General features: G+C 38.0%; 1 protein-coding gene across 16 annotated transcripts in view; it reads right to left on the bottom strand.

Annotated features, from left to right (window-relative positions):
* Nucleotides 1–16,424, bottom strand: part of C2CD3 (C2 domain containing 3 centriole elongation regulator) — a 188,667-nt gene that overhangs the window by 118,880 nt on the left and 53,363 nt on the right. For all 16 annotated transcript variants that reach the window (XR_013523253.1, XR_013523254.1, XR_013523252.1 and 13 more), the window contains 3 exons: nt 8,098–8,245; nt 3,549–3,703; nt 73–282 (listed from right to left, as the gene is read on the bottom strand). Coding sequence is in view for 13 of the 16 variants with exons in the window: in XM_035265475.3 (XP_035121366.1) it covers nt 73–282; nt 3,549–3,703; nt 8,098–8,245 (513 nt within the window). In the remaining 3 variants the exon portion in view is untranslated. The remainder of the gene's footprint in view (nt 1–72; nt 283–3,548; nt 3,704–8,097; nt 8,246–16,424) is intronic.

Here is a 16,424-nt window from a genome sequence, read left to right as displayed (position 1 = left end):
AATTACTGATTATCATCATGAGACACACTTTTCAAAAATGTCAAATTTAGCTTTCTCATGTTAGAGACATACCGCTTTTTTGCTGTAGTCAGTTTAGGTGGTGGACCAGCATAGCTTTTTTTGCCAGGGGTCATCTGAGGACTATCCGGAGGAACTCCCATGGTTTCGATGATGATTCTGACTGAATGTGTTCTACCCAGAAGGGCCAGTTTATCCACACTTAATGTCATCACTTGGGCATCTTCTGGAGTTTCTGAGAGCATCTGTTGTTCAACCAAATTTCTGAAAGGAGTTCATACAAGCAGTGGGGCATATGGTTACATGAAACAATCTAGTTTGCATAGGCAAGATGAGGAAAGAGGGAGGGCAGCAAGTTTTTATTTTTTATTTTTATTTTTGACACAGTGTCTTGCTGTGTCACTCAGGCTGGAGTGCAGTGGCACAATCATGGCTTACTGCAGCCTTGGCCTCCTGGGCTCAAATGATCTCCCACCTCAACTTCCCAAGTAGCTGGGACCATAAGCATGGGCCATAACACACGGCTAATTTTTGTATTTTTTGTAGAGATGAGATATCACTACGTTGCCAGGCTGGTCCTGAACTCCTGGACTCAAGCAAACCTCCTGCCTCAGCCTCCCATAGTGCTGTGATTACAGGTGTGAACTGCCGTGCCCAGCCAAGTATCTTGATTCACAAGTTATCAAGGATTGGAAACAGCTTTAATTATCAGAATTCTGGTCCTATAGTGCAAGAAATCTCAAAAGATGTAAAAATAATCTTATAATCTAAAGGTGTGAGAGCATATATTCAGGATATATTCAGGGTAACTTGAATCTACGCTCCCAGGTTAAAAAAATTTTAAAAAAGACTCTCTCTCTCTCTCTCTATATATATATACATATATACACACACACACACACACACACACATATATTTAAATTATATATATACACACACATACAACACATATATACATACATACAGTACGTAAAGGTTTATCTCCACACAAGTGCAGAAACTGATACTATAAATTTAGTTTTTTCTAGAAGGGACACAGACCTTATTTCAGTTACCCACTATCCTAATGTAACTACTATTGTCACTTTTGTGTATTCCTTTTCATTTGCCTTCCTTACGCATATTTTCTACATAGTTGTGATCATAGTTACATATACAACCTAGAATTCTGTTTTCTTCCTTAACCATTTCAATTGTATCCATCTTGGTAGAATCAATATTGTGAAAATGACCATACTGTCAAAAGCAATCTACAAATTCAATTCAATTCCCATCAAAATACCCCCATCATTCTTCACAGAACTAGAAAAAAAATCTTAAAATTCATATGGAACCAAAAAAGAGCCCACATGGCCAAAGCAAGACTAAGCAAAACCAACCAATCTGGAGGCATCACATTACCTGACTTCAAACTATACTGTAAGGACACGGTCACCAAAACAGCATGGTATTTGTATAAAAATAGACACATAGACCAATGGAATAGAATAGAGAATCCAGAAATAAAGCCAAATACTTATAGCCAACTGATCTTCGACAAAGCAAACAAAAACATAAAGTGGGGAAAGGACACCCTATTCAACAAATGGTGCTGGGATAATTAGCAAGCCATATGTAGAAGAATGAAACTGGAAGTCTATCTTTCACCTTACGTAAAAATCAACTAAAGGTGGATCCAGGACTTAAATCTAAGACCTGAAACCATAACAATTCTAGAAAATAATGTTGGAAAAGCCCTTCTAGACATTGGCTTAGACAAAGATTTCATGACCAAGAACCCAAAAGCAAATGCAACAAAAACAAAGATAAATAGATGGGACTTAATTAAACTAAAAAGCTTCTGCACAGCAAAAGAAACAGTCAGCAGAGTAAACAGACAACCCACGGAATGGGAGAAAATCTTCGCAATCTATACATCTGACAAAGGACTAATATCCAGAATCTATAAGGAATGCAAACAAATTAGCAAGAAAAAATCAAACAATCCCATCAAAAAGTGGGCTAAGGACATGAATAGACAAGTCTCAAATGAAGATATACAAATGGTCCACAAATGCATGAAAACACGCTCAACATCAATAATGATGAGGGAAATGCAAACCAAAACCACAATGCGACAGCACTGTACTCTTGCAAGAATGGCCATAATAAAAAAATAAAAAAATAATGAATGTTGGTGGGGATGTGGTGGAAACGGAACGCTTTTATACTGCTGCCTAGTACAACTACTATGGAAAACAGTGTGGACATCCCTTTTTTTCTTTTTTTTTTTGAGACGGAGTTTCGCTCTTGTTACCCAGGCTGGAGTGCAATGGCGCGATCTCGGCTGACCGCAACCTCCACCTCCTGGGTTCAGGCAATTCTCCTGCCTCAGCCTCCTGAGTAGCTGTGATTACAGGCACATGCCAGTATGCCCAGCTAATTTTTTTTTTTTTTGTATTTTTAGTAGAGACGGGGTTTCACCATGTTGACCAGGATGGTCTCGATCTCTTGACCTTGTGATCCACCTGCCTCGGCCTCACAAAGTGCTGGGATTATAGGCTTGAGCCACCGCGCCCGGGCCCCTCTTTTTTCTTTTTTTGAGACAGAGTCTCTCTCTGTTGCCAGGCGCCAGGCTGGAGTGCAGTGGCGTGATCTTGGCTTACTGCAACCTCCACCTCCTGGGTTCAAGCAATTGCCCTGCCTCAGCCTCCCAAGTAGCTGGGACGACAGGCCTGTGCTACCGTGCCCAGCTAATTTTTGTATTTTTTAGTAGAGAAGGGGTTTCACCATGTTGGCCAGGATGGTCTTGATCTCTTGACCTTGGCCTCCCAGAGTGTTGTGATTACAGGCATTAGAATTAAAAGCAGAACTACCATTTGATCCAGCAATCCCACTTCTAGGTATCTACCCAGAGGAAAAGAAGTCATTACATGAAAAAGATACTTGTACACGCATATTTATAGCAGCACAATTCACAATTGCAAAAATATGGAACCAGCCCAAATGCCCATCAATCGACAAGCGGATAAAGAAATTGTGATATATATATATATATATATAGGCATTTGCAGCAAACTGGATGGAATCTGAGACCATTTTTCTAAGTGAAGTAATTCAGGAATTGAAAACCAAACATCATATGTTCTCACTCATAAGTGGAAGCTATGCTATGAGGATGCAAAGGCATAAGAATGATACAATGGACTTTGGAAACTGAGGACAAGAGTGGAAAGAAGGTGAGGGATAAAAGATTACAAATTATGTACAGTGTATATTGCTTGGGTACTGGATACACTAAAATCTCAGGAATCACCACTAAATAATTTATTCAGGTAACCAAATACCACCAGTTCCCCAAAACCTACAGAAAAAAAATTTACCTATCTTTTTGGATTATTACATTTTTAAGAGTTACAATGTTTACTGAGTTATTGTAACTTAATCACTCTGACAGTGCTGGGTAAATGGGTCATTTTACCTTAGGAGATCATGTGAAAGTATTATTCCTTTGCTTTTGCCTTTAAATAAACAGTCACAGAGAAGCTCACCTATTTCTCTTGCCTGCTGACCTCTTCTTCGGCTTATGATCACCTGACTCCAGAAGCTTAGACGATCTGGCGAGAGCTTTTGACTGGTTCATATTTTCAGAAGGGACAGTATCATCTTCTTCACTGAGGAAATCACTGATGCTGGTATCAGATTTCTATGGAGGAAGAAACATAGACACTAAAACATAGCTGCTTTGGGGATTGTAGTAATGAAACATCTATCTAAAGAAAGCAAGTTCTTCTCTGTACATATATCATTCTCTTAAAGAAAGAACTGACACCAGGGAGATAATCCCACATTTCTCCTGGTTATGCAAAAATAATCTGAAGTTCACAAAATAACCTACAAGTTCAGTTCAAAGCAGATAAATAAGGTAGATTCTTCTTTCAAATTCTCAACAATAATAACAACCATTATTTATTGACTATAGACTATACATCTGGCATTACGCTAAATGTATATGTATATTTCCAATATTCACTGCATTCCTACAAGTTTCCTTTATCTCAATTTTTACAAGTGAGAAAATCAGAGCTGAAAAAAGTTTAGCATGTTTATGATCCACAGTTTTAAAGCCAGATTTTGATCCCCATGGGCTTCAAAGCCTATATTTCTACTGCAGTTTGAGGCCAAATGACTTTGACAATGTCACCTCACTAATTATTTGGATAGACTACTTTTTTGTTGACTACTTTTTTGTTTCTTTTCTTTTCTTCTAAGAAAAAGAAAAGGATAGACTACTTTTTTTGGAGACAGGGTCTCACTGTGTTGCCCAGGCTGGAGTGCAGTGGTACAATCAGAGCTCACTGCAACCCTGACCTCCCTGGAGCTCCTGTGGTCCTCCTACCTCAGCCTCCCAAGTAGCTGGGAACACAGGCATACACCACCACACCTGGCTAATTTTTATATTTTTTGTAGAAATGAAGTTTGCCCATGTTGCCAAGGTTGATCTCAAACTCCTGGGCTCAAGTGATGTGCCCACCCCAGCCTCCCAATGTGCTGGAATCATAGGCATGATTGACCATGCCTGGCCAAGACTACTTTTTTTTACCATTCTATACTATAATGATTCATTCTGCTTTTAATCTTGCTAAAATGAATGATTTACTGTATTTCACAAATTTCCTTAATGAGGGAACCAATGGCTAAGCCCCCTGTCATTCCTTTTTATTTTAAGAAAAGGCAGCTACTGTAATTGACTTATCAGGCTTTTACATCACAAAATGTAAAATAAAGAGAAATGGCATAGTTATTGGGTTCCATTTTTAAAAAAACATACAAAGCTTGCTAATATAAATTCAGGATACCAATCCAAAGCTATTTTAAGTCTATCATTTCCAACTACCTTTTTTTCTGCATTTCAGGGGTTATAATGTATTGATCTGTGATAGGGAGACAAATTAATTTAAATAAGATGATAAGAAGGTCTTTCTTGGAAGCAATACAACTTTTTATTTTTTTTTTGAGATGGAATCTCAGTCTGTTGCCAGGCTGGAGTGCAATGGCATGATCTCAGCTCACTGCAACCTCCGCCTCCCAGGTTCAAGTGGTTCTTGTGCCTCAGCCTCCCAAGTAGCTGAGACTACAGGCATGCACAACCATGCCTGGCTAATTTTTGTATTTTTAATGGAAACAAGGTTTCACCATGTTGTCCAAGCTGGTCTCGAACTCCTGACCATAAGTGATCCTGCCCACCTTGGCCTCCCAAAGTGCTGGGATTACAGGCGTGAGCCATTGCACTGCTGCCATACACTGTTTAAAAGGAAAAATTAGAAAGCTTTTTACCTTTAAGTTTTACTTTAAGTGGCAGCTTTTAAAAATGATTATTGACAAGGTAATCAAAATCCAGATGGGTCTGAGGGCTAAAAAGAACTAAGGTTAACATAAACTATGTTGTTCAAAAGCTAAGAATTTCAGGTACCAAATACAAGGTAATCATGCCATGAATGCTATTCAATATTAAAAATCTCAAACACTGACTCTGGGGAAGGACATGAGCATTGTAATTCCTTGGTTTTCCCACTGTCTCATAGTCAGTTGGTTCACTCCTTCTTTCAGGCAACAAATATTTTCTAACATTATTTTGTTCAAATAGCATGCGGGATTATGCAGTGCTATTTATGCAGTGCTATTCGTACATTGATTTATTTACTAAGTATTCACTGAGTACTCAGTATCTGTCAGGCCTTTGCTGTACTAGTAATAAAAGAATGAAGACACATTCTTATGTACTATGTACTAGGGACTATATCATACAATGTGGTAAGAGCTATAATAAAAATATGTGTAAGATATGTGGGCATTCAGGAAACAAATTCTGTTTGGAGAAGTTTGGGATGGTTTATACACAGAGGTGATGAGTTGATCTTCAAGAATGAAATTTATCAGATGGATAAGGGCATTTCAACATTCAAAGTAGAAAGATTAGTACCAGCAAAAGATAGGGAGATACAAGAGCTTAGGCCAGGGGCAGTGGCTCATGCCTGTAATCCCAACCGTTTGGGAGACCAAGGCAGGAGAATTGCTTGAGCCAGGAGTTTGAGACCAACTTGGGCAACATAATGAGACACTGTCTTACAGAAAAAAAAAAAAAAGAGCTGAAAAAGACTATACTGGAGTCTCCGGTAGGTAAAGGGTAAAAGTGGGAGATGAAGTTAGGTCAGTCACGGTCAGATTTTAATGCCATGCTCAAGGCTGATGACATACTGTGGTCTAGTAGAAAAAAATACAGGTTTTTTGTTAAATAGACTAGGGTGACAATTCCAGTTCTGCCACTTAATTATTTGTACTTAACCTCTTTAAACTTTTGTTTCATGCTATGTAAAAGAGAGAATATACTATCTCATGCAGGTGGTAAAAGAATTAAACAAAATAGGGCTGGGCGTGGTGGCTCAGGTCTGTAATCCCAGCACTTTGGGAGGCCGAGGTGGGTGGATCAATTGAAGTCAGGAGTTCAAGACCAGCCTGGTCAACATAGTGAAAACCTGTTCCTATTAAAAATACAAAAATTAACCAGACGCACTGACACAGACCTGTAATCCCAGCTACTTGAGAGGCTGAGGCAGGAGAATCACTTGAATCTGGAAAGTGGAGGCTGTGGTGAGCTGAGATCACGCCACTGCACTCCAGCCTGGATAACAGAATGTGACTTGGTCTCAAAAAAAAAAAAAGAATTAAATAATGAATTAAAAACAGTATTTACTGCTCTATTAGTTTCAGCCATAAAAAAAACAAAACAAAAAACAAACAACCCCCCAAGTATTTAATATATAACAGATAAGATGTAAAGTCCCTAGCACACAGAAAATGGGTAATAATAAATGTGTAATAAATATTTCCTCTTTATCCTATAGGGAGCATAGTATCAGCGATGACTGTGAAGGTGGGAAGTCATGAAATCCTAACAGTTCCTAACGTCTTTCTAACCCGCCTCCTTCTGCCGAGTCCCCCTGCTGCTACTTTCACTCAGGCATTCTCTCTCATACCTCCCTTAGCCCAGTGGCTTCCTATCTGCTTCTCACTAATTTCCCATTCAGTCTCCCCCCACCCCATCCTGTATGGGTGCCAGACTGATTCCTAAAACACTCTTGTGATAGGTGATTCTTCATCTAATATGAAAAGCCTTTCACAGATTAGGTACAATGTGCTAGCCTGCATTATCAACTCCTTTTCCACACAAATTCTCATCTAGTCAGTTGGTTCCTTTGTAGTGCAAAAATGTGCTTTTCTGCACAGGTCATTCTTTCCATACCCATTTTGTATCTTTTCTCTGCTTCTCAAAACACCATCTTTCAAGTCTCTGTTAAAACCCTTTATTCTTCATTATATTTTTTCTCCACAATCTCATGTAAAAGTTTTCCCTGCTTCTTCCAAACTGTGGTAGCCCTCACTGTCTTACTACCGAGCTGGTATAAACTAGCCTGTATTTCAGTATCTTTTTTTGACCCAGAGAAAAGGAAAATCAGGGGTATGAACCTTCACACATATAAATAATTACTGTGGAACAGGGATTGGACTACTATATATAGACTCTAGAAGATACTAAACCAATGAAAAGAACCTAAGGCTTGATATAAAAAAGAACTTTGAGAAAACCAGAGCTGCCAGAAAAGAGAATCCCTGTCTTACAGGCCAGAAGAGTTTTGTCTCCTGTGAGTAAGAAGTATTTTGGAATATTTTTAATAGATACCCGTTAAGGATAGTTCTGAGGGTATAACTACATCAGCTCTTCCTTATGAGAGCTCTAAGGAAACCATATAATATATTAATTAAACCAGAGGCTTTGGAATCAGGCAAATTTGAATTTGAATTCTGGCTCTAATACATATTTGTTACTTGTTTTTGGACAAAATATTCAAATATTACTAGGCCTGTCTCAATACTTGTAAAATGAAGATAATACTTTCTTCTCCAGGTTGTCATTACAATTAAGTAAGGTAAGGTATGTAAAATGTATAGCTGTCTGGCAAGTGGTATCATGCCTGCGGCTACTTATATTATTAATACATTTGTTCTCTACTTCCCAATGCTTCAGATTCAATGACTTACAGGTGCTGTATAAAATAAGTTCTCCAGAAGACTCTGGTCATACTGAGGGTCATTCAGCTCACTGCTGCAATATACATCACTCCGAGGAGATGGGGAATCTGGAGGAGAGCCTAGCCCATCCCAGATATTGCCTTGGGATAATTCAGCACTGCAGAGATAAGAAAACAAAGCAGAAGAGTTTTAACAGAAGTTTCAGCTGAACTATTCTCTCTTGAGTGAAACTTTCTGAAGTTCTAAATGTGGAAGGAGCTATGTTAAACAAGACTCACATTAAACAGAAGACTACTGAATAAATATTTCCCAATTATACTATCCCTCCTCTGGGATGCTAACTACCAGTATTCAAAAACACACTGCTGACACGGATTGTGATCTCATTCATTTATTCAACAAACATTTATTGGTCACCTATTATGTGCTAGGTCTTGGAAGACACTGAGATGGCTAAGCTAACACAATGTGTACTCGTGTTATTTATGGTCTGATAGGGAGAAAAAAAGATATAATTCAATGAATTAAATATTATATATTGATTTTACAAAAAATTCACAGATACACCCACTTCCAATAAATAAAAATATGTGTATTTAGGACTAATTATGGTGATACTAGTTCTATGTAGAATATAAAAATGAAAAAAAATTTACAGTTTATAAACTAATAGGAAGATAAGCATGTAACTATAAACTCAGAATTTTGAAGAAACAAATTCTCCTTCTTTTTAAATCCTATGCTGGTATTTTTTTTCTTTTTTTGAAGTAGAGTTTTGCTCTTGTCACCCAGGCTGGAGTGCAATGGTATGATCTCGCCTCACTGCAACCTCTGCCTTACTGCAACCTCTGCCTTCCGGGTTTAAGCGATTCTTCTGCCTCAGCCCCCCTAGTAGCTGGGATTACAGGTGCCCACCACCACGCCCAGCTAATTTTTGTATTTTTAGTAGAGATGGGGTTTCACCATGTTGGTCAGGCTGGTCTCAAACTCCTCAGGTGATCCATCCACCTTTGCCTCCCAATGTGCTGGGATTACAGGCGTGAGCCACTGCATCTGGCCATTGGTACGTTTTCTGATAGCAATTTTGACTTTCTACCTTTATTTCAGGCCCTCGTATAAATTCCATATTTTTCCTCAAAGTATAGGCTCCTTGAGGACAAAGTACGCATATATTTTTGTTTCTTGTATAGTAATTAGCATTTAATAAGTACCTATGAGTGAACTTAATGATTTCTTAATGAACATGATGCCAGGTACTATGCTACACATTTTGTTTATTATTTCTTTCCATGTTGCTTCCTTTCAAGCTAGCTACTATACTTTTCCCCTTAATTTCTCAAGAAAACAGTATATAATCACTAGTTTCAAATTAGACAGTGCTTCTATATTATTTTGAATAAGCAGATAATTAATGTTCCCTTCCTCACCTTTCCTTAGTCTACAGCATGGTTTCTCAATCTCACCCTGCTGACATGTTGGGTCAGACAATGCTTTGTCTTTGGACTGTCCTATGCATTTCAGATTCCTGTCCTCCACTTACCAGATGCCAGTAGCATGTTCCCAGTTGTGACAACCCAAAAATGTCTCTGGATACTGTAAACGTCCCAGGGGGTTGTGGTGGGGAAGAATCACTCCCTCCTTGAAAACCATCAGTCTATAGTAACTCTCTCTCAAAGGTCAGAACAGCTTCCTAACTGCCATAACCAAACTAACAACTTCCCAGTCTACATGGCCACTCTGCAGCATCTGCAGCCCAGGAGTTTGAGAGCTGCTCCTTTTTGAAATTCTACTTTTTGGTCTTTTATGTAACTGTATTATTTGCCACATATACTCTCTCCTTTGTACACTATTAAAAATATGAAGATTTTTCCAGTTGCTTGTTATTCCCCCCTTTGTACACCCTTAAAGTTATGAAGCCTTTTCCACTTTTTACTTTTTTGAAATTAGTATTTCTTTGAATTTATTCACCTGTCTATGACATACTAAAAGGACTAAAATTTGCCTGTGTTCCTCGGCCATAAAATAAGCCTATACTCAGCATTATCCTGTTATTTTTTCTTCTTAGACATAATTTTAAATAAAAGAATACACATACCTATTTTGAAAGTCAAATAGGACTACAAGGCTTATAATAAAAATATAGTAGCTGACTGATTCCTCAGAGGCGATCACTTTCAATTCCCTTGGATGCTTCTTCTGGTATTTACTTCCATATTTCTCTTTTTAAAAATTGTATTAGAGACATGGTCTTGCTTTATTGCCCAGTTTGGAGTACAGTGGTATGATCATAGCCTCAAACTCCTGGGCTCAAGGGATCCTCCTGTCTCAGCTTCCCTAGTAGTAGCTAGGATTACAGATGCACACCAACACACCCAATTAATTAAAAATTTTTTTTGTAGAGATGGGCCTCATTATGTTGCACAGGCTAGTCTTGAACTAAACAATCTGACCTAGCCTCCCAAAATACTGGGATTATAAGTGTGAGCCATCATGCCTGGCTTTACCTCTATATTTTCAAGTGACACATTAATATACTGTTATTTTCTGATTTTTCACTTTTCTGTAGGGTCTGTGAACTTCCTATTATGAAAAATGAAGGACCCACTCTCTTACACCGTTACACTTGAACCATGTATTTCCCTTTTACCTATCTCAATATATGTTCCATTCCCCTCCACTTCTGTACTCCTTAGAAACATCCCTACTGAAGTCAGGGATATCCCTATATGGACTGCTTGCTCTCTCTCTATGATATACAATGGAAATATCCTTCTATCTCTGTTCTGTGTTGTGGCCCCTATTTCTTAGACTATACATCTTACTCTTTCTTCATAAAATCGATGTTCGGTAGAGGATATTTTCCTGTGGTTTTCTGAGAAATCGTACAAGAGAGGTAAATTTCTGAGACTCCGGATAAAGTTATTTTTACTCTACCCTCACACTTGATTAATAGTTTGATTAGGAGTAGAATTTTAGGTTGAAAATAAGTTTACTTCAGAATTCTTAAGACATTTCTGCATTGTCTTCCAGGGAACTGGTAGAAAACCTGACGTCATTCGAATTCCTCATACTATATATGACCTTTATTCTTTCTCCCTCTCTGGAAGCTTTTAATATTGTCTCTCAGTATTTTAAAATTTCATAATTATGTGTCTTGGTGTATCTTTTTTCATTCACTGTTCTGAGTTCTTGATCTTTTTTCCCCCTAAAAACAAATTATTGAGATATAATTCACATACCATACAATTTTCCCATTTAAAGTGAGCAATTTGGTCAGGCATGGTGACTCACACCTGTAATCCCAGCACTTTGGGAGGCCAAGGCTGGTGGATCACTTGAGGTCAGGAGTTCAAGACCAGCTTGACCAACATGGTGAAACCCCATCTCTACTAAAGATACAAAAAATTAGCTGGGCGTGGTGGCGTGCACCTGTAATCCCAGCTACTCGGGAGACTGAGGCAGGAGAATCGCTTGAATTTGGGAGGTGGAGGTTGCAGTGAGCAGAGATTGCGCCACTGCACTCTTGCGTAGATGACAGAACACAATTCTGTCTCAAAATTAATAAACAAATAAATAGACAAAATAAAGTGAGCAATTTTATAGTTTTTAGTATGTTCATAAATGTGACCAACCATCACAGCTCAATTTTAAAACATTTTCATCATCTCAAAAAGAAACTCTGTAACCTGTAGCTGCGCTACCCTACCTATCATCACTCCCAGCCCTAAGGAACCATTAATCTGTTTTCTGTCTCTACAGATTTGCCTATTTGGATATTTCATTTAAATTGAAATTAAAAAACAGATTTATTTATGACTGGCTTCTTTTTACTTGAGACAGGGTCTTGCTCTGCAACCCAGGCTAGAGTACAGTGGTGCAATCACAGCTCACTGCAGCCTTAACCTCCTAGGCTCAAGTGATCCTCCCACCTCAGCCTCCTAAGTAGGCAGGACCACAAGTGTATGCCACCACACCAGGCTAATATTTTACTTTTTGTAGAGACAGAGTCTGCCTATGTTGCCCAGGCTGGTCTTGAACTCCTGAGCTAAAGTGATTCTCCCACATCAGCCTCCCAGATTACAGGTGTGAGCTACCACACTATGTCCAACCTAGTTCCTTTCAATTAGCATGTTTTTAAGCTTCATCCGTGTTGTAACATGTAGCAGTACTTCACCTTGATGGCCAAAGGTGAAAACACTACTCTACAATATGGATATTCTAGATTTCTTAATCCATTCATCAGTTGATGGACATTTAGGTTGTTTCATTTTTGTGGTTGCTTTATTTAGTTTTACATGTGGCTATCCAGTTGAATAGTGTTGGTATGAATATTCATGTACATATGTTTATGTGGACATATTTTTATTTCCCTTTGGTATATACCTAGGAGTTGAATTGCTGGGTCACATGGTAAATCTTAAAAAAAAAATTTATTGTTTTCTGTCATATGGTAAATCTATAGGTATGAGTTTGAGGAGCTGACAGACTATTTTCCAAAGTATCATTTTACATTCCTGCCAGCAGTGTACCAGGGTTTCAAATTCTCCACATTCTCATTAATGCTTCTTACCATCTAGACTATTTGACTTTAGCAGGTGTGAAGTAGTATCTCATTGTCTTCATTTCCTGATAACAAATGGTGTCGAGCATCTTTTCATATGTATATTGGGCATCTTAATACATTTTTTGGAAAAATGTTTATTCAGATCCATTGCCCATGTTTTTTAATTGGAATACTTGTTCCTTAATTATTAAGTATGTAAGTTATTTATATGTTCCAGATAGAAGTCCTGTATCAGATATAAGATTTACAAATTTTTTTTCCCATTCTGTAGTGTCTTCTCATTTTAAAAGTGTCCTTTGAAGTACATATATTTTTAATTTTGATGGAGTCCAATGTATGTATCTTTTTTCTTTTGTTGTTTGTGCTTTTGGTGTCATATCTAAGACTCTTTTTCCCAAATCCAAGGTCACAGATTTACCTCTATGTTTTCTCTAAGAGTTTTGTAGTTTTAGCTTTTCCATTTAGCTGTTTGATCCATTTTGAGTTAATTTTTGTATACGGTGTGAGATAAGGGTTCAACCTCATTTTTATTTTTTATTTTTTTTTGGAGACAGGTCTCATTTTGTCACCCAAGCTGGAATGTGATGATGTGATGGAATCTTAGCTCATTGTATCCTTGAACTCCTGGGCTCAAGTAATCCTCCTGCCTCCGTCTCCTGAGTGGCTAGGACTAGTTATGTGCCACAATACCTAATCTTTTTTATTTTTTGTAGAGATGCTACAGCATGGATGAAGCTTAAAAACATGCTAATTGTAGCATGCTATGTAGCCGAGGCTGGTCTCAAACTCCTAGCCTCAAATGATCCTACTGCCTCAGCCTCCCAAAATGTTGGGATTATAGGCATGAACCACTGTGCCTGGTCCCAACTTCATTTTTTCTGCATGTAGCTATCCAGTTGCTCCAGCACCATTTGTTGAAAAGACTATTTTCCCTCATTGATTAGTCTTCACAGCCTTGTCTAAAATTTCTAAACTATAAATTCTATTCCATTGATTTATATGTCTGTCTTTAAAGCCAGTATCACACTGACTTGATTACTGTTGTTCTGAAGTAAGAATATTGGAAAGGGTAAGTCCTATTACTTTTTTTCAAGATTGTTTTGGCTGTACTGGATCCCATGCAATTTCCTATGAATTTTAGAAACACCTTGTCAATTTCCACAAAGAAGTCAGCTGGGATTCTGATATTATGTTGAAACATAAACATAGGATTTTTTCCCCATTTATTTAAATCTTCTTTAATTTATTTCAATAATGTTTTGTAGTCTTTATTTTTATATATATATTTTTCGAGACAAGATCTCACTCTGTCACCCAGACTGGAATGCAGTAATCACAGCTCATTGTAGCTCAAGGGATTTTCCTTCTTTAGCCTCCCAGGTAGCTGGGACTACAAGCATGTGCCACTATGACTGGCTATTTTTCTGCATCTCATGAGATGATCATATGGTTTTTGTTTTTTATTCTATTGGTATGGTGAGGCCGGGTGCGGTGGCTCACGTCTGTAATCCCAGCACTTTGAGAGGCCGAAGTGGGCAGATCACCTGAGGTTAGGAGTTGGAGACCAGCCTGGTCAACACGGTGAAACCCCGTCTCTACTAAAAATACAAAAATTAGCCAGGCATGGGGGCACACACCTGTAATCCCAGCTACTTGGGAGGCTGAGGCAGAATAATCACTTGAACCCAGGAGGCAGAGGTTGTAGTATGCTGAGATGAAGCCATTGCACACCAGCCTGGGTGACAGGGTGAGATTCACCCTCAAAAAAAAAAAAAAAAAAAAAACCAATAAAAAAACTTCTGTCTATCTATCTATCTATCGATCTATCTATCTATAGATAATGGTGGATCACATATATTGATTTTAGATGTTAAACTAACCTCTCGTTCCTGCAATAAATCCTGCTTGGTCTTGGTATAAAATTATTTTTAGCCGGGTGCGGTGGCTCATGCCTGTAATCCTAGCACTTTGGGAGGGAGGCCGAGGCAGGCGGATCACAAGGTCAGGAGATTGAGACCATACTGGCCATCATGGTGAAACCCCATCTTAAAATAAATAAATAAATAAATAAAATTATTTTTATATGTTGCTGGATTTGGCTTGCAAATATTTTCTGGAAGATTTTTATGTCCACATTCATACTGATCTGTAGTTTTCTTTGGTGACACCCCTGTCTGGATTTGCCATCACAGTAATGCTTGCCTCATGAGTTAGGAAGTGTTCCTTACTATTCTGATTTTTTAGAAAGGTTTGTAAATAATTGGTATCAACTCTTTGAGAGTTTGGTAGAATTCAGCAGTGAAGCTGTCTGGGCCTGCCTTTTCTTTGTAGCACTTTTAAAATTACTAATTCAATCTCTTTACTTGATTACTATTTCAATTATTAATTGATTTATTTTTTATAGGTCTCTTCATATTGTCTATTTCTTCTTGAGATAGTTTAGGAATCTGTCCATTTCATCGAAGTTGCCTACTTTATTGTCAGATAACTGTTCATGGTATTTCTTTACCTTCTGTTTTATTTGTACACAGTTGGTATTAATGTCCCCTCTTTAACTTCTAATTCTAGTATTAATAATTTGAATCTACCCCTGCCTGGGAACACAGCCCACCAACTAGGTACTAGGAAAAGAGGGAGCCCTAAAGTCTTGGCTGCTCTAACCTGAAGTGAAGTTTCCATCTCTGTGAGTTCAGAGATAAAAAGAGAGATCTTGGTTCAAATATCAACATGAAAGCTCATGTGCTTCAGTTCAGGGAAATTTACTTTTATAATTCCTTTCTCTCCTTTTTTTTCTTTCATCTTCTTTTTAGAACTCCCATAGTTTGGACATTGAATTTTCTTACAATAGCCTCAATTTTATATTTTCTTTCTGATTTTCCAACTCCATTCTTTTTGTTACACTTTCTGGGATTTTTCTTCTTCTTTCTCTTCTAAATTTTGCATTAAATATTGTTCTCTGCTTACATGTTGAAGCATTCCTCCAATGTCTACAAATTTTGGCTGTCTGTTCATATTAAAAGTCAGGTACCGAAATGCTGACTGGAAGAGTCATATTCCAGTTGAGACTTGGGGGAAACTTGTTGACTGGTTGGTTTCATTATAAAATAATTGGGTAGAGCTAGAACATTTTGTTGAGTAACCTCTAATGTTGCTATCTGTACTTCTTTTCTCTTGAGCTAGACAGTTTCTCAGCAAAATCTGAATCTCCTACTTGGGAGGTGAAGTGGCTGTCAGTGTTCTAGGAGTCAAGAGGGAAAGGGAATCAGAGGTGAGAAGGGTGTTTATTATTCCATATGCAGACTTTAACTCAGTCTCCTTTTCCTCAGTATGGTGGTCACCACTACCCTCAGTTTGCTTGACAGCCTTGCAATGAAGAATCAGCTTGTAACCTCTACACAGTAAACTGCTAGTCTTTCACCGGGCAGGGGAATGTCAGTCTCCTGGCTCTAGGGATGATGGGAGACAGTACTATAATAACACCTAACATTTATGGAGAGATCATTCTGTAAGATGTTTATAAGAATTAATTCACTGAGTTCACACCACATATTGTTGAAGTAGGTTATATTGTGATATCCTTTTTATAGGTGAGGAAACAGTAGTAGAAGGTGACTAAATAACTTAGATAAGTTTTTCCAACTAGAGAGTGGTAGAGCTCTGATTCAAATACAGGCAACCTGGTTGAGGTTCTCTTTCAATTAACTTCTATACTATACTATCTGTCCAGATCTTGAGCGGGGAAGAAGGGATCTAATTGCTCCTATTTATTTTT

Source organism: Callithrix jacchus, chromosome 10, assembly GCF_049354715.1.
Source record: "Callithrix jacchus isolate 240 chromosome 10, calJac240_pri, whole genome shotgun sequence".
Lineage (NCBI taxonomy): Eukaryota > Metazoa > Chordata > Mammalia > Primates > Cebidae > Callithrix > Callithrix jacchus.
Note: the sequence above shows the minus strand (reverse complement) of the source record. Positions and strands in the feature narration are given on the sequence as shown.